At 53.0% G+C, this 25519-nt stretch overlaps 1 protein-coding gene across 2 annotated transcripts; it reads left to right on the top strand.

Annotated features, from left to right (window-relative positions):
• The first annotated feature begins 6160 nt into the window (after nucleotides 1-6160).
• On the top strand, nucleotides 6161-25174 carry MYCBPAP (MYCBP associated protein). Of its 2 annotated transcripts, none has more exons than XM_069481215.1 (19): nucleotides 6161-6242; nucleotides 12101-12228; nucleotides 12825-12984; nucleotides 13136-13239; nucleotides 14400-14583; nucleotides 14842-14957; nucleotides 15517-15664; nucleotides 16600-16715; nucleotides 16806-16918; nucleotides 17438-17549; nucleotides 18095-18284; nucleotides 18757-18944; nucleotides 20460-20606; nucleotides 21084-21494; nucleotides 21863-21984; nucleotides 22686-22801; nucleotides 23291-23445; nucleotides 23520-23693; nucleotides 25038-25174. In XM_069481215.1, exons 1-19 carry the CDS (start codon nucleotides 6167-6169, stop codon nucleotides 25101-25103), a joined length of 2826 nt encoding a protein of 941 aa, XP_069337316.1. In that variant the 5' UTR covers nucleotides 6161-6166; the 3' UTR covers nucleotides 25104-25174. The 2 variants fall into 2 exon arrangements, with proteins under 2 accessions (XP_069337316.1, XP_069337315.1); XM_069481214.1 differs by having other exon boundaries at nucleotides 12825-13014; nucleotides 23291-23436.
• The last annotated feature ends 345 nt before the right edge of the window (nucleotides 25175-25519 follow it).

Genomic DNA, 25519 nt, shown 5'->3' with positions numbered 1-25519 from the left:
CTCCATTGGATTTGTGGGTGGGGCCAGATCAGGCAGAAGGAAAAAATAATCCTAAAAGGAACACCACTGTTAGAGACTGAATTCACATACTTAATATATTTTAAAGCATTTATTTGCATGTAGTTTCTTCTTTCATTTATTTTCATACTCAGTCTTGATTTTACATACATATGTATCATGTATACATATATAATATACATAAACATTTATTCGTGTGTTTTTAAATTTTATTTTTATGATCACTTTGGATATTTTTGACATATGAAATGGGTTATCCAGGTTTAAATTGCATTTGTTTTTGAAGTCTCAACTGGATTGAGTCCAGGGCTGCCATGTGGCTCAGAGAATCTACTCAAGGTCGGGCCTGTGATAGAGTAGGATACTCGTTGACCTTGGGGTTGAAAGGCCTGAGACTGAGGCTTAGCCCAGTTGCTTACAAGCCATGTGACCTGGGATGAGACTAAAGTTGCAAGATTTAGCAAATAAAAATAGAGACACCAGTTGTGTTTGAATTTCAGGTAAACAATGAATGTGTTTTTAAAGTACGTCCAAATATTGCATGGGACATGCTTACACTGAAAGTTATTTGTTTTATCGGAAATTAAAATTTAACTGGGCACCGTGCATTTTATCTGGCAACCCTAGACATGACTCAATTTCTGTGAAAGGAAAGTTTTTGAGGGACTCATATTTAATTCTTATATCCCGTCCCCCTATTTTTGCCATGGGAGGGACTGACTCAGAGAGGTTAAGTGACTTAGCCCAAGGTCATTCCACTAGAGAGTTACTGAGCTGGGATTGGAACCCATGTGTGTTGATCGTGGCACGTTCTGCTAAAATGGAGCTCAAGACAGATATGCAGGGACCTACTTAATGACGGCATGGGCGCTGTGAGCTGTGAGCTGACCTGGTAAGAACTGAAGCTTTCATTGACTGAGAAGGTAGACGGAAAAAGAGAGTTAGAGAATCAGATTGGAAACAATGCTTCTATAACCCTATATTAGCTTCCTCTTGTGGCAGTAACAAATGACCGCAAATTTAGCAGCTTAAAACAACACAAATTTATTATCTGACAGCTCTGGAGGTCAGAAGTGTGAAATGGCTAAAATCCAGATGTCAGCAGAGCTGTGTTCCTCCAGAGGCTTTAGGAAAGAACCCATTCCTTGCTTTTTCCAGCTTCTACAGGCTGCTGCATTTCTTGGCTCAGGGCCACAGCACGGTGACCTCTGCTTCCGTCACCCCGTCTCCCTCTCTGACTCTGACCCTTCTGCCTCCCTCTTTTAGTGACCCTTGTGATTACATGGGGCTCACCGGATGATCCGGGATAATCTCCAAATCTCCAAATCCTTAATCACATCTGCAAAGTCCTTTTTGCCCTGTAGGGTAACATATGTACAGCTTCCGGCGATTAGGATATGGACATCTCTGGGGGAGCCATTATTCTGCTTACCGCACTCAGGGAGAAAACATCTAGCAGACTTGAGTGTCCTGGCCATTAACTACAATCCCTTTCATCTAGACAGTTTTCAGAGTACTTCTACACACATCATTTTTTTCTCTCCTTGCCTTGATCTTGGCAAGTAGATGAAGGTGGTAGTGAGTCCTTCGAAATGGGGGTAGATAAAACTCAGAGAGGAGGCGTTGTGCTGAGTGACACAGCTAGAAAGAGACTCAGGCCCGGGTATTTTAATTCAGCACACCTTCCCCCCAGGTCCTGGCCATGCTCCAGTGTATTCTGGATGGTGGATCAGGGCAATTCCTCAGCTACCCCCATGATCTAGAACCAGGCTCCCAGGGTGAGCCGGCCCAGCTCCCTCAGCCCTGAAACTGCCCTCAGCAAGCGGCCTCTGACCAGGATGAGGAGGGAGGGGTGAGGGCAGAGAAGCTTCCTTTTGGCGGAGGTCAGCACAGAGCCCCAGAACTCAGTGTCCATCCTTCTTGGGCATGTCCCCCCCAGCAGCCCAGGCCGACTGGACCAGTGCTGGGACTCCTGCGTGCTCAGGAGGGAGCTCTGATTCTTAGAGAAATCTTCTTACAGCAATCCACCTAGGAACGTGTCACTGTGGTTTGTGGTTTTGCCCCTGGGTGCTAGCACACGAGAGAAGCCAGCTGTCTCCCTGCCCCACAGGTACTGGAAGGCCAGGTACATGGGCCCACTGATGCTGCTGCAGGCTTCCCCCAGCCCATCCGTTAGGACAGCCTACATGTGCCAGCCGCTGCCACCCAGGAACTGAGGACACAGCCGTGAATCTGATGGGCAAGGCTTCCGCTGCCCCGGAGCTTGTGCTTTAGCGGGCACAGACAGACCCCACAGAAGTGCATGTGATAAGGATTCTGTGGATAAGAAACAGGATGAAACCATAGAGGGTGACAGCAACCCAGTGAGTCAGGTATTGTCTCCACTCTAAAGAGGACAGCCCAGACGGGGGCAAAGTTGGGAAGCAAACGCACGTTTTACCCCCAAACCCCCCTTGCTCCAGGCCCCTGCTCTATATGGCTTCATAAAGTCTGCCCTGTGTCCTTCTCAAAGAGGGTCTCAGAGTCTATACCTCACCCCTGAGGAAGTCAGTCCATCTGGGAGCAGCGTCTTCAGGGCTGAGAAGCATGTGCAATTCCTGCTGAGCGTGAGCCTGGCATGTGATGCATTGTTTAAGGGGGCAGCAGCCAGATGTGAGGGGCCAACAGAAACAATGGGAGAGTGGGCCTGGTGTGTACGCAGAAGTGAGACAGAGTGGCAAGATGAACTGGGAGGGGGGCCAGATGTGAAAGGCTGGAGAAGGGACACGTCCCAGCCTCAGGCTTTGGGAAGGTGGCTGTCCCTGGGAAACGGAGGATGCAGTCTGTGGAGGACACATGCTTTCTATTTGGGGCAGCTGTTCAGCCCCTGGAAGGAGTAAGTGACGACATGCCTGGCACCTGGCTGGGTAGAAATAAACAGAGGCGTGAAGCAATAATTACGTCATGTCTTCTGTCAACCGAGCCACCAGCTCCTCCCTGGGCTTGAGGAAGTCGCTCAGAGCTGCTGCACTGGGAGGAGACTGCTAGAGCCACGCTGGCTGAGTGACGCTGTTCCCTGAGCAGTGCTTCACCTCCTCCTGGCCTTTGTACCTGCTGCTTTGCCCTCACCTGGAGTGCCTGCCACTGACCTGCCCACAGAGCTCTTATCCAGTGGCCCACCTCAAACGCTACCTCCTCTAAGAAAGCTCCCTTCATATCCAGTCTGCAGTTCCCAAATTGCAATTAATCACTATCCCCCAAGCACTACAGACTTTCGGATGACTAAACTCCCTGTCCAAAGTACTCTGACCTTGTTCCACCCCCACCCCAGGGGCACATGAGTGAGCTTCAGGGAATTCCTGGAATTGAATGCAAAACCATGTGCAAAATCAAATGTGCTGATGAATGGATAAACAAAATGTGATACCCCATAAAATGAAATATTATCCAGCCATAAAAAGGAACGAAGTACTAATACATGTTATGTTAAATGAAAGAAACCAGACACAAAAGGCCAAGGACTGTATGATTCCGTTTATATGAAATATCCAGAACAGACAAATCAATAAAGACAGGAAGGAGCTTAGTGGTTGCTGGGGGCTGGGGAGTGACTGCTAAATGGATATAGGGTTTCTTTTTGGGGTGATGAAAACATTCTGGATTTAGATAGTGGCGATGGTTGTACAACAGTGTGTATGTATTAAATGTCACTAAATTGTATACATTAAAATGGTATTTTATATGTATTTTACCACACAAAAAAAAGTCAAATGCACATTTCTTGGGAGAAGATTCCAAGGTTTGATCAGATTCTCAAAAGGTCAAGCAGCTCTGATCTGGTCAGGGCCCCTTCATGATGCAGATGGCCATACTCAGACACAGAGAAGGGATGAGACCTGTCCAAGGTCACTCAGGGGCTGGTGGCAGAGTCAGCCGGGTTGCACACCTACCTGCCTGATCACACACCCCTTGCCCCCTTCTTCCCTTGTCCTTTGATCTCCACTGAACCCTCTCTGCACGGTCCCCAAGCCTCTGTCCTGCTCCCAGCCAAGCTGGCCACAAGTTGAGTAACTTCTCAAAGTTAAAAGGCCTTCCAGAAGCTGGGCATACACATTAGAGTTTCATAAGTGTCTGTCTTCTATTGTAGAGTGGACTCTGAACTCCTAGAGGGCAAGAGGAAATGTTTCTTATTTTTCTCCCTCTTTCACAGAGCTCCCGGGGCAGCCATGGAGGTGAGCTATCTTTCTTCAAGAAAGAACTTGTTGTTCACCTGCAAGGGCAGAAGTTAGCTGACAGATCTTAACGAACATTCTTTGCCCAGAGGACACACTGGGTTGGCCAAGACTGTGTTAGATCTGCAACACAGTCTGAGGCCCTCCCAGCTCAGCCCTGCTTCCTTCCCCCTCCTGCTCCTTACCCCTGCACCCCCTCCCCCTGATAAGCCTCTTGTGCTCCTGTGTCCGTCTCAGTGCTTGCTTCCCAGAGGGCCCAGGTGACACAGCACCCAGCCTGGTTTATCATAAGCGCTCAGTCAACATTCTGGAGAGAAATGAACTGAGGACTCTCTGGAGGGTGGAGGGAGTCTGGTGCCTGGGCCTCAGAGAACAGGAGTGGCTGCCAACGGAGGATGTCTCACTCCTGAGAGGAGTGTAGTCTAGAGGGGCATGGAAAAGGGCCCCTGAGGAGGAGCCCAGCAGTGGGGAACACAGAGGACACCCAGGGATTGACCAGCCCTGCTGGCACCCTCCCTAGCTCCTTCTCTGTCTGGGGCAAACTGCAGTAAATCTCAGAGATGGCCCAGGAGACAGGGTCCAAAGAGCCCTGGCCTTGGACTTGCAAAAACCAGGTTCAAGTTGTGCTTCTTTGCTAGTCAGGTAACTTTAGACCCTTCTCCTCTATGGAGCTCCATTCCTTCATCTGTAAAATGGGTACAGAGTGTATCCCCCTCCCTCCAACCCCAGCATGATTTTGAGAATTGACTGAGAAGACAGTTTATAGAGGGCACCACGTTGGGTAGTTTAAATGCATGCTCATTTAACCCTTACAGTGGCCTTGTGAGGGTGGCATTATGACCGCCATTATATAACCGAGAAAACTGTGGCTCAGAGAGGTCAAGGGATTGGCCCAAGAACACACAGCTAGCAAGTAGGCAGAGATAGAGCCCCTTCATTATTTAAAGTACAGTTACTGAGTGACTACAATGGACTAAACTTTGGGTTGGAGGCGAGAGCATGAGGCAGTCCCTGCTGTCACAGAGCTTCCATTCTGACAGCAATTCTGACAACAGGCAACCGCATAAACAAACAAAATAATTCCAGAATGCGTTAGGGCTCTAGAAAAAGATAATAAAGCGGGTGCGTTTATAAACTTGGGATAACAGAGAGGGGATACTTTAAACTGGGGAGTCAGGGCAGCATCTCCAAGTACTGAGACTGGCAGTGTGAGGGGACCCCAGGCTGGGGTAAAAGCTTGGCTGGTTTGGGAAGAAGTGGAAGGCGAAAGTGGCTGGAGCCAACGTGGGCTCTAAAGGTCACCAGGAGCGCGGAGGGGTTGCGGGGTGGGGGGCGGGGGGGGGCCGGCAAGGGCACCTAAAATCCACCGGAAGCCATCCAGGGGACTTCAGCTCGGCCTGAAAATAAGGACCCCTGTGCAGGCTGTGTGGAGGGGCGGAGGGAAAGCCGGGAGGGAGGGAGGGAGGTCGGCTGGCCGCGGCCGGAGTTCGGGGACGTCCGGGCTGGCACCTGCCACGCGCCTCCGCCCCACGTCGCCCAGCAGTAGGACGGGCGGGGCAGGTCGCACGCCGCTAACTCCCCAGCCGCTCCCGGGGGTCCTCGCCCTCGCCCCTGCCCCGGCCCACGACGGGCTGGTGACGTCACGCGGCGTCCCTGTGACGTCACGGGCCGACCTGGGCCGTTGTCAGGGTCGGCGCGCTGGAGGAGCCGCAAGTGCGGCGGGCGCGGGCACGGCCTGATGAAGAAGGTGGCGGCCAAGTCGTCTCCGCCCAGGCTGATCGGTGGGTGCGCGCCCCCGCGCGGGGCGCTGGTTGCTATGGACGCAGCGGCGGCCGCTGGCGGGCGGCGCGCGCGGGGTGGCGTGGGGTGCCACGCAGCCTCGGTGTCCCGGGGCCCCGGCGGCGGCGCAGGGCCACGCTCACGGCCCGGGCGGTACCATGAAGTCCCTAAAGAAGGAATCCCGCCTCCGAATACCTGCAAACAGATTTGTGGAGGCCGCGGAGACCATCAAAGGTTGGCGCCGGCCGCCCGGGGAGCTCAGGAGAACCCGACAGGGGCAAGGGCCCTTGGGATGAGGTTCAGGACACGGGGCCTGGAGGATGGGGTGACACCAGGATGGAGGTGAAGATCACTGGGAAATGGGGTACTGGACACGGGAACCTTAGGGATGATGGACAAGGCGGAGAGCCCCGAAGGGAGGGAGCACAGCGCACTGGGCCATGGGGATGGGGGTGTAGGAAATGGGGGACTGACAGGTTTCAGGGGCCATTGGTTGGGGAGATGGCCTTGCGCAGGAAGGCACAGGAGACCTCTACCCCAACCACGTCTTAGGGCGGCATGCAGGAAGCGGGATCCCGGGACTGGGTGAGGTGCAGAAGAGCCAGAAAGAGTTTAAGGCTAGAAGGGCCAGGAATTGGGATCCTTGGGAAGAGGAATTCAGGAAAGAAGACAAGAAACACGTTGAGGTGGTGAAACCAGCCACTCGAATGGGGTTCTTTGGGTGGTGGGGGTGCCACTTAAGAGTCCTGCTGGAAAAAGCAGAATAAATGCCTTACTTGGCTATTTGTTTCTGACTGCCTTTTCCTACCATGTATCCCTTCCAAAAGAGTCACTAGGCATGATCGCTTCCCGGCCTCTGCAGCTACCCTCTGGTTTCAGGTGGGAGAGCCTCAGGGTGTCTGACAGCAGATTGACCCCCATGGACAGGTTCTCATTTGCAACCCACACCCTTTCCAATCTTTTTTTGCTGGGCCTGCTGTGTGGGCACTGTGCCGGGGTCTTCAAGGTTATTGGTATTAACTCTGTGACCCCAGCCCTCAAGAAACTAGTGAAGACCCAGAGGAGTCACCAGACAAATGTGGAATGCTGTGACATAGGTGCCCATCAGGGTTAAGGGGTCTTAGAGCACCTGACCCAAGCCGTGGATGGTAGAGTTATGGGGGGAGGTTTTCTGAAGGTTTGGTCTGACATTTATGGCAGACCAAAAAAAAAAGAGGGGTTTGCTTCTCCAGGTGTAGAGAGAGCAGCATGAGTTTATGGAACTATGGATATGGGAGCCAGAGGGGGCTGCAAAGGTGGGCCAGACTTTGAAGGGGTCAGAAAGTCTGGGTGTGCTCTGGCAGGCCCTGGGGAGACCCAGCTTCAGAGTAGGTGAAAGCTCAGTGTTAGGAGAGGGGCATGCCCAAGTCAGTAGGGTCCCTTGGGAAGCTCAGAAAACTACCAAGAGCTTAGTCACATTTTAGTATGGCTTTCTTTTGTGCTTCTTCATAGTATAAAAGTTTGATGTTGAGCCAGATGCAGTGGCACATGCCTATAGTCCCAGCTATTCAGGAGGTTGAGGTCGGAGGATCGCTGGAACCCAGGAGTTCCTGGCTGTGGTGCACCTGTGAGTAGCCACTGCACTCCAGCCTGGGCAGCATAGCAAGACCCCATCTCTTAAAGATATAAAATAAGAGTCCAGTGCTGTTTCATGACATACTTTTTAATAATTGGGAGAGGCAGAGAAAGAATATCTAGTCCCCTTTCCCAAGGGCAGTCAAGGGCTTTCCTAGCTACTGCCTCCTGCTCACCTGGTTTCTGGGAGAGCTTATCAGATTTGAACTTTCTGCTGTTAACACATCAAGGAAAGATTTTTCACAGCATATTTATTTATTTAGAGACAGAGTCTCACTCTGTTGCCTGGGCTAGAGTGAGTGCCGTGGCATCAGCCTACTCACAGCAACCTCAAACTCCTTGGCTCAAGCAATCCTCCTGCCTCAGCCTCCCAAGTCGCTGGGACTACAGGCATGCGCCACCATGCTCAGCTAATTTTTTCTATTTTTAGTTGTTTGGCTAATTTCTTTCTATTTTTCATAGAGACGGGGTCTCGCTCTTGCTCAGTCTGGTCTCGAACTCCTGAGTTCAAATGATCCTCCCGCCTCGGCCTCCCAGAGTACTAGGATTACAGGTGTGAGCCACCGCGCCTGGCCCATACTTATTTTTAATAAGGGGAAAATTTAGATTGTTAAATAGCCCCTGAGTTAACATGCACCAGGGTGAGGAGGGAAAAAGTGTTTAGCATGCAAGATCCCTTTTTTCCTTAAATATCTCAGGGAAGCCTCTAATGTAGTAGGCTAAACAGGAGTGATACTAAACTCCTTCCCCCATAGGGCAGCTAATCAACAAATGTAATCATGTAATCTTGTGCTATGTTTCTCCATGGTCTCTGAATCATAAGCAAAAAAGCAAGCAAATATAGTGACTCAAACCTGTTTAGGGACCTGAGAGTCCCAGGTTGCTCCCTGGTCTTGTTGCTGAGAAACCAGAAGCCTCCCAGCAATATCAGATCCCCCCTCCTCCACCTACTAAAGCTCTGCCTGATAAGAACAGCCCCTTCTTTGGTTCCCCCAGCTTAAGCCTGAGGTCAAGATTTCCCAAAGGCTTTAATCAACACACACACACAAAAAACAAAACAACAACAACAAAAAACAGTAACGTTTAGATAAAACAAGAAGCAGAAAAATAGGGTTCAGGTTTTTTTCTCCCTCCATAGGTCCCCCTCCCCCACCCCTATCCCTCATGAGCTCCTTGCTTCTAGTTGCCTGGCCTAGCTCCATCGAGGTGTCACCTAACTGCCCTGTGCAAGGGCACTGGTCTCTTTGAACCCCCAGCTGTCAGGATCGAGGAAGAAATGTCAGCTCTGAGGCTCGCTAGGAACCCCACTCAGGTTGGGTTTCCAGAGCAAAGAACCAGAAAGAGCTGGGCCTCTACAGGCTCAGTGGCAAGACACACCTCAACCCTGTGGAGTCCTCCTGCAGGTCCTGAAATGACCCTGCGGGGCTCGTCCTTCCTCCCAGGTCTCCCCAGCTGCCTCTGCCCCTCCAGTCTGTCTGGCTCACCCTCAGCGGGCGAGCCTCTCACCACCTCTCTACCCTGGACCAGAGATAAGATGCCCAAGCCGTACTTACAGAGCTGCCATGCCCTGGTTTCCCTCTTATCCCCAGCATCACCCCACCCACCTCCCCAACAAGCCTTCCGTGTCATCGTGTCAGAAACATGCCATGCTCAGCCCGGCCTCCAGCTTTGCCTGGACTGTGACCTCACCCGGAACATCTTCTTTTGCTGCTTTGCCAGTGCAAAGCCTTCCTCCGCTTCAAGGCCTGATGTAGCCTGTGGCCGCCTCCACAGCTATTCCTCTGAACCTTTCTTTAGAGCCCTGCACTGCGAGATCCACATTGATCTGTCCCTTTTTTGATGTCTAACCTAACCTATTGCCTGTGCCACTAACATAGGCACTTACATCATTGTGGTTGGTGTGTTAGTATCTGTTACATTTTTCAGTTCTTCAAGAGAAGGAGCCGTATCTTCACCTTTTATACCATCTGCTCTGTAGTTCATAGCACAGAGAAGGTGCTTGGTAAATATTCTCTAGGATGCATTTAAGTTGTATATATCATTTTAATGACTATTTCATTAGCTAGAACATACCATTCCCTGAATGTACGCAGTAACAGAGCATTTATTGTACTACATGCAAGGTAACTTTCTCAGAAAAACCTCAGACTAGAGTTTCACAATTCCAATCTCAACCAAACATGAAAGATTAGTTTCTCTATCACTGTAGGCGTGGGAGCTTTGGCCCTCAGAAATCTTCATCAACGTTAAAGCTTTCTATTTACACGTGGTAAATATACACCCACCAATAAAAAATACATCTGGAGATGTTTAATCACTTGGGAAGATGTAGATCCAGCCAAGGTGATGAACAGAGAAAACAAATGTCCTAGAAAATATAAATAATACCAAAATATTTATTAAAGCAGACCTTCAACTGGTAACAATTTTTCGTGGGCTGCCACCAACTTTGGTGAGTCTGTGTAGAAGGGAGAAGGGGAGTACAACCCCAGGCTGCATCCCCACGCATGGTGGCAGATCAGACCAGAACTTGGGGCCCAGCTGCTCAGCCCTCCCTGCAAGTGAGTGTGTGAATGTGAGTGTTTGTGTGTGTGTGTGTGTGTACTCACAAAGCCATGTGTTTAACAGGCAGATACTCCTGAGCTTCTGCCGGGGAGATGGACTGTGACCAGCAGGCTGAATTTAGAGCTATGTTTGGAAGGATTCTGGTGTGGTTCTTTTTGCCACCAACTATGTGGACATTTTCTAAAGTAACAGTTTGATTTTGTTAACCAAAACACCTGCCTCGATGTATTAGTGACAGTGCCTCTTAAAGATTAAGGTGCTGTCAGAAGCAGTGGATGAAACCAAATTTTGTTTTTCTAAACTCCCTGAAGGCAGGACTTTGGTATTCTTCTGATCATTTTGTGGAGGGCCTTACATCAAATCATTCTGAACCGGAGGGAAGAAGACAGGGGATGGCCAGCCAGGGAAACGAGACGTATTTGAAACTGTGAAGCCACCTCTGTGGAAGGAAGGCAGGGAGTGTGTCCCCTTTGGGGAGTAACCCCCTTATGCCACATGTGTTGACAGTGCCATGCTCTGGTTGCCCTGTGAGGAACAAAGGCCCAGATCTCTCCACTTTTCTCCAGTCCCATGAACCACTGTCATCATCGGTCACTTCCCGACTGCAGTCGACTCCTAAATAAGCTCGTCCTGGGTCTCGCACCCCCGATCCACCCCTTGCCAGTGGGTGGAGACTGCTGCCCTTCACACGCCTCGCCAAGCCCTTGGTGATGCGGCTCCTACCTCCTGCTCTCCCACCTCGCCACACTCCAGCTGTGAGTTCACATGCTTTGAGTTCCAGGGACCACTCCATTCCCTCTTGCCTCTAGGCCTCATTATGCTATTCCCTTTGGAATGCCTGTTTTCCCAGCTCCCTTTCCCTCCTCTTAACTTCTCTTCCTCCTCCAGCTCTGTTTAAACATCACCTCCTTAGGAAGCCCTCCCTGACTACCCCCTAGTCTGGGCTGTCCCCAGGCCCCGATGCTCCTATAAGTAAGCCTGGCTCAGTCAGTCTGGCAGTCTTGGAAGACTGAGGCTCTGACATAGAGCCCCAGAACCTAGCACACACAGTGCCCGGTACATAGAAGCTGCTTAAATGGTCTTTATTCAATGAAATAGTGTGCGGTAAATGGTCAGCGGTGAATGTTCCGCTTCCACCCAGAGGTTCTGCATTTTAAACAGTGTCTTACAAAACCCAATGCTTTCACTCAGATCAGTGCCAGCACTGGAGGAGGCTGACAAAATGTCTAGTCCAGTTGTCCCAAACCATTGTGCATCACAGCTAGGAAGCTGAAAAAAATGACAGTGTCCAGGCCCTGGCTCCATGTAGTAGCCAGGAAGCTGTATTTATGAAACTCCCCGGAAGATTCTGAGGCAGACATTAGACTAATATTTGGGGTCCACTGATTTAGTCCAACTACCTCTTTTTACAAATGGGAAGACTGAGGTCTAGAGAGGTTAAGTGATGATGTGTAGCCAAGGGTCTTTGGCTTATAACTAGCACAGCCTGAAATGGAACATCTTTTGATCTCTATTCTGGCTACAGAGTCTCAGTCACTGTGGTGGACCAGGGGGAGTGAGTGGAGGACCCTCAAGAGAAAGCTCCCAGCTGAGCGAGGTGGATCGTGCCTATAGTCCCAGCTACTCAGGAGGCTGAGGCAAGAGGATTGCTTGAAGCCACGAGTTCATGACCAGCCTGGGCAACATAGCAAGACCCTGTCTTAAAAAAAAAAAAAAAGAAAGAGGGAGAGAATGCCCATTGCCCCAGCAGAGTAGAGCTGCCCAGGCCACCTTGGCAGCCTCTGCTGTCTGTCCAGGTGGCCAACTTTGCCCCTCCCCCCCGATGGAGTCTAATATATACTTATATTTTTTATTTTTATATGTATATATACATAGAGTTCTTGAAGCACTTACAACTTTCTACTTCTCTTCAGAAAAGAGGCGAGCAAAAATCTCTGAACAGCCCACACCCCCCGTTCAGGAAGAGCCTGAGCCTGTTAGCAATGTCCTACAAGGAGATGACATTCTTGCCTTAGCCATTAAGAGGGAAGACTTGAAGAAGGTAAGGATGAAGGCCAAGTTCCCTTACTGCAAGAAGCGCCCTGCCAGCCCGTGTGAGCTAATGTCCACTGTCGCTCCACCGGCTCCCTACCCATCGTGAGTGTCTAATTCCATGGAAAAATCCATTGAACACCAATTGTTTTCACTTTAGCATGTAAAGGCATTTACTATGTTGTTTGTTTTATTTCTGAGATCCACCTAGAACCACAGGGGAAATGAGACGATGAGGTTTCTCGATTCCCATAGGGGCAGGTGCCATCGTCCCTATTTCACAGAGGGGAAAATGAGTTTAAGCAGCAAAGTTACACATGTGGGTAAAGCTGTTAAACCATAACCCCGTGCTTTACCTGGAAGGGTAAGTCACTTCTTGTCTGAACCATCTGGAGGCATAAAATATTCTGTTTCTCCCGCTCCAGGACATTACTAAGTCACGTGTCTGTGACACAGCCGTTTCCTCGACAGAACATATAGACAGAGCTGAAGAAACAGATTTGTCACCCTTCAGGAATTCCACCAAGAACTAGGACAGAGCGATGGGTGGTGCTCTTCCTCCTCCCCATCTCAGGTGGAATTTTCCTCTGTTTTGTTTCTTTTTAGCAACACATTCCTCGTCTTACTGAAACGGGAGATAAACCTGTCATTACCCAGAAATTTATCATCCGCAAACTCAGACCCACGGATCCCAGGAAGAAGGTCTGCCACCTAGTAGCACATCCTGCTAATCCAGATGCAGCCACAAAGCCCCTGGACTACTCTGGTACGCCGCGTCTTGGCCCTGGCATTGCTGGTCTCTGAATTCACGGGTCAGCCTTAGAGAAAGCTGGGTCTCCATCAAAAAGGCACCCACTTGAATAACTTAGATAAGCTACCTACATCGTATCTTTCTCCTTCCTTCTTTTTCCGCCCAGGTCCAGGCGACAGCTTTGAAGGCAGTGACCAGATCCTGCCCCACCACATCTTGGGGAGCCTCCATGACTTTAAGAGAATTGCAGTTGCTCGTGGGAACACCCAGGTTTGTTTGCACGGAGCTGCCTGGATGAGCTGAAGTCGGTTCAGTCTCCCACCTGGCAGAGTCAAGCAGGGCTGGGATTAAAGAGACAGTCCAGGAAGCGACCCTCCTGTTAACTAGTTAGACACTGCAGCTGCAAATCACAGGAGCCAACTTAAGCTGGCTTCACTGAAGTCGGGGATTTACTACAAGGATGTAGAGGTTGCTCATGGAACCAAAGGCAAGTGTCCCCGGGTCTGGGCAGACTGCACCTGGGAAGATCTCAGGACTCGGGCCCCCACTCCTCATTTCCCTCTGCTGCTCTGTGCACTGGCTTCATTGCCCCTTCTCTGAGACTACGCTCCCCAGTCCACGTGGTGGACTTAGCCCCTGCTTAGCCACTTAGCTCCCCGCTGCTCCCTGAGCCACATGAAGAGTCTGTCTTTCCGATCTCCCCATCACGCACTGCTTCTCTCTGTCTCTTCCATCCCTCAATTCTCCTGTTCTGGGCAGACTGTCCGACTGGTCAGGTGCTAAGGGACCTGGGGTCATGTAAAAATGGCCCAGTTAGGCTGGGCGCAATGGCTCACACTTGTAATCCCAGCACTTTGGGAGGCTGAGGCGGGAGGATTGCTTGAGGCTGGGAGTTCAAGACCAGCTTTGGCAGCATACCAAGACCCTGTCTCTACAAAAACAATTTAAAAATTAGCTGGGTGTGGTGGCACGTGCCTGTAGTCCCAGCTACTTGGGAGGCTGAGGCAGGAGGATCACTTGAGCCCAGGAGTTTGAGGCTGCAGCGAGCTATGATAATGCCACTGCACCCTAGCCTGGGCAACAGAGCGAGACCCAGTCTCAAAAAAAAAAAAAACAAAAAAAAAACCACTCCGTCACCCTGGGTGAAGGTGCCAATTAACACCAGTTGTGAGGAGGACAGACACACTGAAAGATGTTGACCATGATCTTAGAACAAAAGTTCCCTCTCTGGGGAGAGCAGACTGACAGCGGCTTTCACGGCCCCCTGGTTCTGTGATTTGCTTTCTGTCACTGGCCACCCTGAGATCCTCAAGGGGAGGGATTCTCAGTGGAGTGGGACAACAGCAGGGATTTAGGCCTCTGGAAATCTCCGCTCAGCCCCGCTCAGGGCCTCCTCACCACCCCGCACGTGCCCGTGTTGGACTTTTCAGCTGGCCCGGCTGATACCCGCCTCGCCCTGCCTGCTGACCCTCATCTCAGCTAGAGAAGAGCCGAAGCACAAAGCCCCAAAGGAAGAGAAGAGACCTCCCTGGGCTCCGCCTCCTCAGCACAACTTTCTGAAGAACTGGCGGCGGAACGTGGCTCTGCGGAAGAAGCAGCAGGAAGCCCTCAGTGGTGAGCATCGGCTGGCTCCCGTCCTGGGCCTCCATCTGGTGTCGCGACTCTGGGCTCTGCTGTATTTTGTCCTCTGCCCCTGCCCGGAGCCTGGCCTGGGACTGACCACATTTGTGCCGTGCACTCCCAAGGGCTTCTTGCTCTTAAGCCACGGTGGGTCCTAAAATCAGCCCCGTCGTGGGGCTGCCCAGTGCAGGGGGCCAGAGTCCCCATTTGTTCTGTCTGGCGGAGCAGTGACATCCTTGCGTCTCTCTCTAGAGCGCCTGAAGAAGCCGGTCAGCGAGCTGCTGATGCACAGTGGGGAGACCTACCGGCAGATCCAGGAGGAGCGCGAGCTCCTGGACCGCACGCTTCCGGCACAGCGTGACAGGAAAGTGAGGACCGCCGTGCCTGAGTGCCCTGCGAGGTGGGGGGTCTGGACACGGGGATGGCGTGTCTCCGGTTGCACAGTTGGGGGGAAAACAAAGCTATCCATTGCAAAGCCTTGTTAAAGCCTTGAGACCTTTACCACATTATGTTATCAGTCCTGTTACTGGGAGTTCAAGGACTGGTTAGTTAAGTAATTTGGCCTGTGGTGGCCACTGGTGGTCAGTTTGGGGAGAAGGATATCACAGGTGCTGAGTTATTAGACTAGTCTTAGTGTTGTCCCCTAAATAGCTTAGACTCCAGCTTTTGGACTACCCAAAGCGCCATGTTTTGTTCTGGTGTGTCAGTGCAGGACATGCACCAACCCACGCCACCTTTCTGGGGGCAGGTACAGGCTACAGCGGGGCATCCAGAAAACAGGAAAGTGGGTGCTTTTCTTCTGCCATCAGGGCAGCAATGAATTCCCCAGAGGGAGCATCGGGAATCTGTGATGCTCTTGTCTTCCCACGTCCCCTGGTATCTGGCCGAGGTATCCAGGTATCTGACTCACCTGTCCTTCCTTGCCAGGGCTGGGAGACCAGTGGCTTCTGGAGTCAACTGGAATACTTGGGAGATGAGACGACAGGTCTGGTCATGACCAAGACAAAAACTCAGCGTGGCCTCCTGGAGCCAATCACTCACATCAGGAAGCCCCACTCCATCAAGGAGGAGACAGGTGAGGCTCGGGGCTATAAACCAGCCGGCATCTCGCGCCTGGCCTAGGAGGTGGGGCAGTGTGGTGGTGACCGGCAGGACTCTGCTGTGAGTCAGAGCTGGGACCAAATCCTGGTCCAGTGTGGCCTCAGGCAAGTCCCAGAACCTCCCTCAGGTCTAGTTCCCTCTGCAGTAAAATGGGTCTAGGAATGGTAAGAAAGCTGGGTCGTGGGCGGCAGAGCTGTGCTGTCCAGTGTGGCAGCCTTTGGCCACGTGCAGCCACCGGGCACCTGGGATGTGGCTGGTCTTCGTGGAGATGTGCTGTCGGTGTCCGCTGCGCACTGAGTTTCAAAGATCAGTATGAAAAAATATATTGTACTAATAATTTTATATTGATTGCATGTAGAAATGATAATATTTCTGATATATTGGGTTAAATAAACTATATCACTAAAACGAATCCCACCTATTTCTTCTTACCTTTTTCAACATGGCTTGTATTTGTGGCTTGCAGTATATTTCTACCGGGCAGCACTGCTTTAGAGCCTGCCAGACCGCCTGGGTGCGGGTCCCAGCTGTGTTGGGTTTGCGAACCCCTGTGGCCCTTCGTTTCCCCGTCTGTAAAATACTCGTAGGGTCGTGAGAAGGTTAAATGAGACATGCAGGTTATTAAGAGGTTCTGGCCCACTGGTAAGCACTCAGTAAAAAGTAGCTGCTGTTATTTTTATTATAATCCAAAGATGTGGCTGCTTGGAAGCTAATTTGGCAGGAGTCCTGTGTGGGGCTGCAGAGGAGGTATGGGGCGGGAGAACTGCAGTCTGGCTGCCACGGGGAAGCTGTATTTTTCATCATCCTTAGCGAAGGTGCTGGGATGGGTGCTCTCAGAGCCCTTGAGAAGTAGGTGGGGAAGGGGGCATGGCAGCAGCCTGTACTGAGGGTCCCTGGACCCCGCTCTAGGATTACCAGCCCAGAGGGATGCCTGGTACCGCTACACCTGGGACCGGAGTCTGTTTCTGATCTACCGACGCAAGGAGCTGCAGAGCATCCTGGCAGAGCTGGATTTTAGCCAGCAGGTTGGTGACGCCTCCACGCCCCAGTCTGCAGCCCCTCGTGGTGGTTCCTGTCTTCAGTCAGCTCACCTTCCCTTTCTCGGTCTCCCTGAGGACATTGATGGCCTGGAGGTGGTGGGCAGAGGGCAGCCCTTCTCGGCCGTTACGGTGGAAGACTACACAGTGTTTGCAAGGCCCCAGGAAAGCTCCTCTGAAGACACGTGCTTGTGAGTGGAGCCTGCACCCTAGGGAGAGAGGCTGAAGAGTCCTCCAGCACCCACAGTGTTAAAGGGCAGGGTTCCCTCCCTGAAATCAGGGTGCCTCCACACCAGCTTCTCTCTAGTGGCTGCCACCCCCTCCTCTAGCCATTCCGAGCTGGCTTTTCCACTGCCACCTGCTCCTTCCCAACAACCAACTCCTGATGGGGATTGCCGAGACATTCCTTTGCTGGTTGGATGGGGCCCTGCAGCCGCTCCCACTGCTGTGCACAGGGCGTGGCTCTGGCTTGGAGAGCCTGTGTATTCCTGTGCACCCCGAGCTGCGCTGGCAGAGGGCTTCAAAGAGTCAATGTGTGTCTGAGAAACTCCCACGTAGAGGAGTGGATCAGGAGGAAGCTGAGCTGGAGTGGAGCTGATAAGACTCCATTGCAGGGCAGAGCTGGCCATGTTTCTAGACTTCTAGGCAACCATTTCCATGCCACGACTGTGACAGCCTCAGGGAAAATAAGTCATTGGTTTATCTTACAGAGACTTGTTGACCACTTACCCTGACGTGTCCTCCATGCCTATTCTTGGCCCTTCCCTGCTGTTCTGTGGGAAGCCAGCTTGCTGGATCAGAGGCAGTAACCCACACGATAAGGTAAAACCGCCTCCACCCTCGCTCGCCTGCTGGGAGGGCCTCCCTCGCGGCGCAGCCCCAAGATGACTGTGGCAGTCACAAGGAGCCTGCACGGTCTCCTGTTTGCATTTTCACCTGGTCATGCTTTCAGCATGTCTGAAAATGGTAACAGCGACACTAACTTGTAAGCAAGAAAAAAAAATCACAAGGCAGAAAAGAGAGTGTCACATGCCACCAGTTTGTAGCTAGTCCCCAGGCATGTAAATAAGCAAACCCTCTCAAGCAGGTATGGCTGTAAGAAGGTTCTGAATTATTCTTCAGATGCTAAAGAGCAGAAACGTTCATTGGGTATAAGTTATGTTTTCTCTTCTTTTCTTATTACTGACGGTAACCTCAGAGGCAGACCCTGTTGCAATATGACCACTCTGCTTAGGAGTGGCCAAGCCCGGGAGGCCTGGGACTCGGGACTTTCCGTGCCAAACCCAGAAAAGTCCTGGGCAGACCGGGATGAGTTGGTCACCCTAGGCCGGGTCTCCCGCAGACATTTCTCATCCCTCCTCCCCCAGAGGCATGTCGGAATTGCTGCTCGCTTGACCTTTGAAACCCTAGAAGGGGAGAAAACATCTTCAGAACTGACTGTGACGAATAATGGCACAGTGGCCATCTGGTACGACTGGCGACGGCAGCACCAGCTGGACACTTTCCAGGACCTGAAGCGAAACAGGATGCAGCGGTTTTACTTTAACAATCGAGAAGGTACTTAGGAGAAGCCGCCCTATTCGGCAGCTCCGGTCTGGGGCTGGTTTTGTGCTCAGGTCTGTGAGATGCTAAATTTAGTCACTGCTCAGCTCCTGCAAGTTTGATCCCCTCTTCCCCGCCTCGTCCCTCCCGTTTCTTCTGTGACATGTGTGTTCTAACTACTCATGTCTGTCGAGAGAATGACGGGACTCTTCGGAACACAGGGAGGCGAGCCCCCAGGGAGCAGAAACATTCTAGCGGCTCAGTTACCTATAGGCACAGGCCTGGGGCTAGGATGACCAACTGTCCCTGTTTGCCTGGGATGTCCCCAGTTTTAGCACTCAAAGTCCCACATTACTGGAAACTTCTCAGCCCTGGGCAAGCTGGGGTGCTTGGTCACCTGACCTGGGGCTCCGTTAGCTTTATACATGCAGGCCTGGGGCTGAGCTAGCTCCTGCTTGTTGAAACCCTCTGTCTCTGTCTCTCTCAGGTGTGATCCTGCCTGGAGAAACTAAACACTTCACCTTCTTCTTCAAGTCTTTGACGGCGGGGATCTTCAGGGAATCGTGGGAGTTTGGAACCCATCCCACCCTGTTAGGAGGTGCAGTCCTGCAGGTCAATCTCCATGCAGTGTCCCTGGCCCAGGACGTTTTTAGGGATGAGAGAAAGTCACTGGAGGTAAGGGACCCAGGACCGTGGCCCCTGTGGACACCAGGTAGGTTACTCTGGTATTCTTCCTGGCCGTGCCTGCAGGGCTCTCATTTCTCCCAGCCTAAGGAGTGAATTGAATTTTTTGCAAATAGGTAACGACTCTTGCTGAACAAATACTTCCCAGGGCTTTGTGATGTAAAAGATGGGTGGACAGGCTAGTGGAGGGGCAACTTGTGGCCCCTGGCACCAAGCGTGGCCCCCACTGAGTTAGAAAGAATTCGGACTGAGCCTTAAGATGCCACCTGCGTGAGGACTTACCCTCATGGCCTTACGCACTGGACCTGTATTTTGTTTGCTTGCTGCCTGGCGCTACACAGTGGAGTTTCATTTAACCGATGAGACTGCAAAACCAGAGAAAACAATTGAAACAGCAGGGGCGAGTCTGCCCACCATGCCGCTCAGTGAGCCTCCCCCCCCCACCCCCAAGGGAGGGCAGCTGGGAGTCTGCTGCCCCGTCAGCTTCGCTGTGGCCATCTCGTGCCCGGCTTCATGGGGTCATCCGGCTCCCGGGGCACCCTGTTCCGTGGAAAGCTCCACTTTTCTATTCGCTGCGGCTCCCAAACACCACCGGCTACTTCAGCTGGGCCCAACCGGCCGTGATCAAAGGTAGTGTTGACAAATACCATGTTTGCTTTACTCGCTGACTGTAAGACCAACGTCTCACACGAGGTACCCCTCCACTGGGTTTCTGTGACACTGACCGCGTGGCCAAGCCAGATGAGAGTTAACGGCCAGTCTCAGGAATGCCCAGGCTGTGCGCCCTGGCCCTTCTTCCTAACGTGGAGGACATGCCAACTGTGTGACCGACACCTCCCACGCAGGGGCAGCTCAACCCTGGGACTGGCCCTCCTCTGGGTCCTTTTCCTCCTCTTTTAGGGAACAAGGAGGTTTGGAGAGACCCAGAGGTTTTTGAGTCTTGGGAAAAGTGTGTGCGCTCACGTGTGTGTGTGTGTGTGTGTGTGTGAGAGAGAGAGAGAGAGAGACAGACAGACAGACACTATGGCAGGAACCGAGACCCTAGGAAGGCACAAAGTCCTGAGGGCTCTGGCTCTCCTCGGTGAGGTGTGGCATTTTCTTGTTGTTGTTGTTGTCGTTGTTGTTTTGTTTTTTGAGACAGAGTCTCATTCTGTTGCCTGGGCTAGAGTGAGTGCCGTGGCGTCAGCCTAGCTCACAGCAACCTCAAACTCCTGGGCTCAAGCAATCCTCCTGCCTCAGCCTCCTGAGTAGCTGGGACTACAGGCATGTGTCACCATGCCCAGCTAATTTTTTCTATATATTTTTAGTTACCCAGCTAATTTCTATTTTTTTAGTAGAGACGGGGTCTTGCTCTTGCTCAGGCTGGTCTGGAACTCCTGAGCTCAAACGATCCACCCGCCTCGGTCTCCCAGAGTGCTAGGATCACAGGCGTGAGCCACCGCGCCCGGCCGAGGTGTGAGTTTTGAGAGCCTGGGCTGCCAGCCTGTGCCACGTTCCCTTTCCCAGAGCAAACTGGCCGCCCACGAGGCGCTCACCATCGTGCAGAGCGTCCTGCGGGAGCTGCTGATGGGGATCTTGACCCCGGAACGCGTGCCGTCGCCTGTGGACGCCTATCTCACCGAGGAGGACTTGTTCCACCATAGGAATCCTCAGGTGCGGGCCCAGCGCCAGCCCCTGCCCGCTTGTGCGTGCCCTGGGTGACAGCCAGGACCTCTTCTGAGCCTCTTCCAAGAGTAACTCACTTGCCCCTTGCAGCAGTCTCATGAGATAGCTACCACTTACATCCCCATTTTACATTGAGGAAACTGAGGCCCAGCCAGAGAGGTTAAGTAATTTGCCCAAGGTAGCTAACAAGGGGTTCCCTGGTGAGAATGGAGCTTCCTAAACTCCTTCATTCGATCCCAATCTTACTTGGAAGCCCAAATGCAAAGACAGGCTTAACTTGGAGATGCTTGGCTTGACGGGGAAGTGGGGATCCCCTCTGGCCACAGCCGCTCCTGCTGGCTTCCTCCCTGCCTCCCCCATCCGTGCTGTGGCGGAGACAGGGGGAGCCAAAGCCAGCCGGTGTGGGCGCTGGGGGCCCCGCACCCCAGACTCCCCCTCATGCGTCTCCCCTCGCCTCTGCTGCAGCTGCACTACCAGCACCAAGTGGTGCAAAACCTACACAGACTGTGGCGCCAGTACGTGGTCACGCCCACCAAGGCTGTGGAGGCCGAGCCAAGCAGGGAAGACCCCCTCAACTTCACGGTCCAGTCGGCCCCGTCAGAGAAGGCCATGCTGGGCGTTGAACTCTCACCGCGCCCTAGAAGTCCGGTCTCGGAACCTCAAGTGCCCTGGCAGGAGAATGAGGCCCTCAGGGACTTCCGAAATCCCTTGGGGTCCCAGAAGACTGGCACAGAGACCAAGAGTCCCCAGAAGAAGGGTACTATGCTAGAGATCGTGGTGGAGCAGAGCTCAGATGTGCAGGGTGACAAGAGCCCCTGGGAGCCGGATGGCCTTCCCATGCCCGAGTGGAACCTCTGCTTGGAGGACTTCAGAAAGGTGCTTCTGAGACCTGGAAGGGGTTGGTGGGGACAGGCGCTGGCACAGCCGGCTGCCAGTGCTCCTGCTGGTGAACCAGAGAGATTGCTGTCTTGGGTCATCACTTTTTGTCCGGGCCACTACTGGGCAGGAGGGGCTCCGTCTCTGACCCTGGCAATGCTTGGAAAAGGGGCTCCGGGGTACAGTTTCTGAGGGAGGCCCCAGGCTCCCACAGATGGCACCCCAGATGGCGCTTCATGGCTGTGTCCCCTGCTGGCTCCTGGTCCTCTGCCGCCTGCCCCACGTCACCATGTCTGTAACTAGTGGATGCAGGGGCCCTTGCTGTCCGTGGGCAGGACAGTTGCCCATGGTGCCTGTGTCCCTGCCAGGCAGTGAATGTGCTTCCCGAGGAGACCCAGAGGGAGGACGCGCTAATCACGCTCAACAAAGCAGCCCTGGAGCTGTGCCAGGAGCAGAGGCCGCTGCAGTCCGACCTCCTGCAACAGACGTGGTAGGTGCCCTGCCAGGAGAGCTGCCCCACCTCCTTCCTTGTGGCATCTGGCCAGGGGTCCTGGGCAGGACTCCAGGGGTCTGGAGCTCAGGTTGCTAAAAGATGCTGCAAACATTCCATGCCCTGGAACCGTGCAGTGCATGCTGCTCTCTGGGGAGCAGTCATGGCAGAACAAACCCTTCGTCTCTCTTTCTTCCTCTTCTTTCCTGTTCCTTCTCAAGGAGCAGAGGAATGAAAAAAGGAGAAACCAGAAGGCAGTGAGAAGGGCAGATTCCTTTAAAAGCTTCACTTCCCTGCTGTCAGCTTTCCCATTGCCTGTTTGGAACTTGCTTGGATAGGCTTGGGGGGGGGGGGAGCCTTTTGCGAGGCCCTCAGGACACAGCCCCAGGAGCCTCCTGCTGAAATCTCGTGCAAGGTTCAACCCCTCCAGTGGGGCTGGACCCAAGTCCAGGCTTCAAGCTGGAGTGTAGACTCTAAAGTTAGGACTGAGTTCATCAGGCCTCCTAACCCTAGTCCTCGGCTATTTTTTCTTGGCCACCACCCAAGGGAAGCCAGAACCCCATCCAAGCACTTGCAGGGTGGGCACAGATTTCCATGGCCGTTCCTGGCACCAGGGTCTTTGAAGGGAGGGACCCAAGCCTCCGCAGGTTCAAGGGCAAATGAAGAGTGATGGCTTTTCTCCAATGCATCTTGCCCTCTAGTTTGCAGCTGTGGCGCGATGTGATTGACAGCCTGGTGAGCCACTCCCTGTGGCTGAGGACTGTGCTGGGCCTGCCTGAGAAGGAGACTGTCTATTTGGATATGCCACAAGATCAAGGTCAGACACGGTGCAGCCACACCTCTGGGTGGGCTTCCCCGTCCTGCTGCCCAAATGGTGGTCCCTCAGCCAGTCGTTCCCCTCTGGCGGGGACCCTGCTGCCAGCATTTGGACCCAGAAGCTACCTCAGTGACCACCTTAGTTCAGTAGTCCTGGGAGAGTTCAATGACTTGTCCATGGGCATATGTCGGGGAGTGGCGGAGCTGGGAAGAGAACCCAGGTCCCCACACCCTACCCCCACCCTACCCCCACCCTGGCCCCAGTCTTGTTCCACAAGGTCACCTGCCTGAATGACAGGCTCAGGAAAGGGGCGTCCTGCTCAGGGCCCCCCTCCACGCCCAGGCTGTAGTTCTCAAAGCTTTGAGGGCACGGACAGGGCCCAGGCCGTTCCCCCTTGCTCCCCCATCTTGTCTCCAGCCTTGTCACATGCCCACGGCGTCAGCTAGACCACAGGGGCCTGTCACGTTGTCCTCTACTCCCCTCCCTTAGATCAAAAATTGCCTCCCGTCCTGGAAGCGAAGGTGCCTACTGGGAGGGCCGGGAAGGAGGAGCGGAAAGGGACAGCCCAGGAAAAGAAGCAACTGGGAATCAGAGACAAAGAGGACAAAAAAGGAGCCAAGTTGCCCTGGAAAGAGGCAAGCTGGGTCCTGGGCAGGGATGGGGAGGGCACAGGGGAGGGAGCTACTGACGGCTGTGCGTGTGTCCCCACCTCCTCCAGCAAGAACGACTGAACAGCAGGAAGCAAAAGGCAAAGGATGACAAGAAAGTAACAAAACCTGCGAGCCTGGAAGGGATTTTCTTGGAGGACACCGGCCCCGACAGCATCACCCTTTCCCAGGAGCCCATCGATCCCCTGGTCATGGACAAGTACACCCAGAGGCTGCACAGCGAGGTGAAGGGAGGCTCCCACCCGCCCCATTCATCCCCTTTATTCCACAAAGAAGGGCCGGCTCCACCCACCATGGAAGCAGAGCCGCCTCGGGAGGGGCGCTTTAGAGTGCAAGACAGACCCCGTGAATAAGGAACACGCCCGGTGTGTTAGGTGGCAGCCACCGAGGGGAAGAGAAGACAGACCAGGGCAGAGGTGCGGTGGGGTGGGGCTCGGTGAGAAGGTGACATCCTGCAGAGACTTGACGGGAGGTGAAGGGTGCCCAGGTGGAGGGGACGGGGCCACAGGGAGGGCACAGATCACAGGAGGGGGATCCTTTGCAGGCCACTGCGAGGACTTGGGATTTTTCTCAGAGCGTAATGAGAAGTTGCGCAGGTTTTGAATAGAAAAGTGATGTGGTCTGACTTAGGCTTTAGAAGATGGCTCTAGCAGCCGTTTGGAGAACAGAAAGGAAGGAAGCCCTCTCTTCCGGCTGCTTCCACTTCCTGTGTTAGGTGCATCCTGGCAGCCGCGTTCCTCGGGAGAACGCCACGTAGGGTGCGTTTCCATCAATTGTAAGGGTTTTGAGACACTGGAGAGACTGCATCCTGAGCTGTTCTTAAGCAGCAGGTCCTTAGAGATTCATGCAGAATTTTTGTTTTGTTTGTTTTTTGCTACTGTCGTCGTTGTTTGGGAGGGGAGGTCTACAAAACCACGTTCGGTATGTTAGCGTGTCTAATGGCGGTATTTTGGCTTCCTCTGATGTGGGCAGCTGGGGGGCCGGGATTGCATCACTCGTTGTGGTCACGCTCCGGATCCCATTTGTTCAGGAGTTCCATTTGCTGCTGCTGACATCACTGAGATTTCTGATGGATGACGGGGTCTAGAAAGTAATTAATGTGCTCTGAGGACCCATGGGGATAGACTCATCTGTGGCTCTTTGAAATGAAGAATCAACTTGCCTAGGCTCGTGTGGGCCAGCCCCTTGGGGGACTCAGTGTTGGAGGCCTTTCAGTTTGTGGACCTGTGGGCTTACAGGAAGGAGATCTGGGAGCAGAATTGGGGCTGAGCCCAGGCCCACCCCAGGGGCTAGATGGGTACTGCTCCCTGGCTTCCCTGGGCTCCCTGGAGCTGCCCCTTTAACCTCTGTAGGCTCTAGGGCCTGTATATGTCACAGGCGCCAGTGCAGAATTACCTCCCCAGACTGGTTTAAAACTAAAACTGTTTGCCAAAGCTAAAGTTCTATAGAAAGTCTCACGACTTTGGTTTTTCCCCCTCTCCAGCTGTTCTCTCCTGGTGCAGTTGATGTATATATAGGTGCTTGCCCAGAGCAAACCTTGGCCCGTGATGCCTGTCCCTTTCTTCCAGGTCTACGGGCTGCTGAGCGCCCTCGTGACCCAGCTGGTGGTGCTGGCTGATGAGCTCAGCCCGTAAAGGATACTGAGGAGACTCTGCTTCTTTGCAGCTGACTCTCAGGCCCAAGCAACCTTCTGGGAAACCAGAAAACAAACAAATCAATAAAGAATCTTGAGATTTCTACCACTTCTGTCGTGATTCTGTGTCTTGGATGTTGGATCTTGGTAAGATCAGCTCGTGGCCCAGGCCCTGCGCTGTCCCACCTGCCCTCCCCTGTCCCACGTTCCCTCAGACCCCCTCCTCCCGGCTCCTGGAGCTCTCTAGCGGGAGGAGAGGCAGATGTGACCCGTGGGATGACAAGCAGAAGAACAAGTTGGTGGCAGGACGAGGAATGAGTTGGGGGACAGGCAGAGTGCATCACCCCTTGTGGTCCCTGCCTCTGGCTTCCTCGGCCCACACTTGTAGGGTCACGCTTCCCGGAGCCAGGTCTTCCC

Source organism: Eulemur rufifrons, chromosome 9 (genome assembly GCF_041146395.1).
Source record: "Eulemur rufifrons isolate Redbay chromosome 9, OSU_ERuf_1, whole genome shotgun sequence".
Classification (NCBI taxonomy): domain Eukaryota; kingdom Metazoa; phylum Chordata; class Mammalia; order Primates; family Lemuridae; genus Eulemur; species Eulemur rufifrons.
Note: the sequence above shows the minus strand (reverse complement) of the source record. Positions and strands in the feature narration are given on the sequence as shown.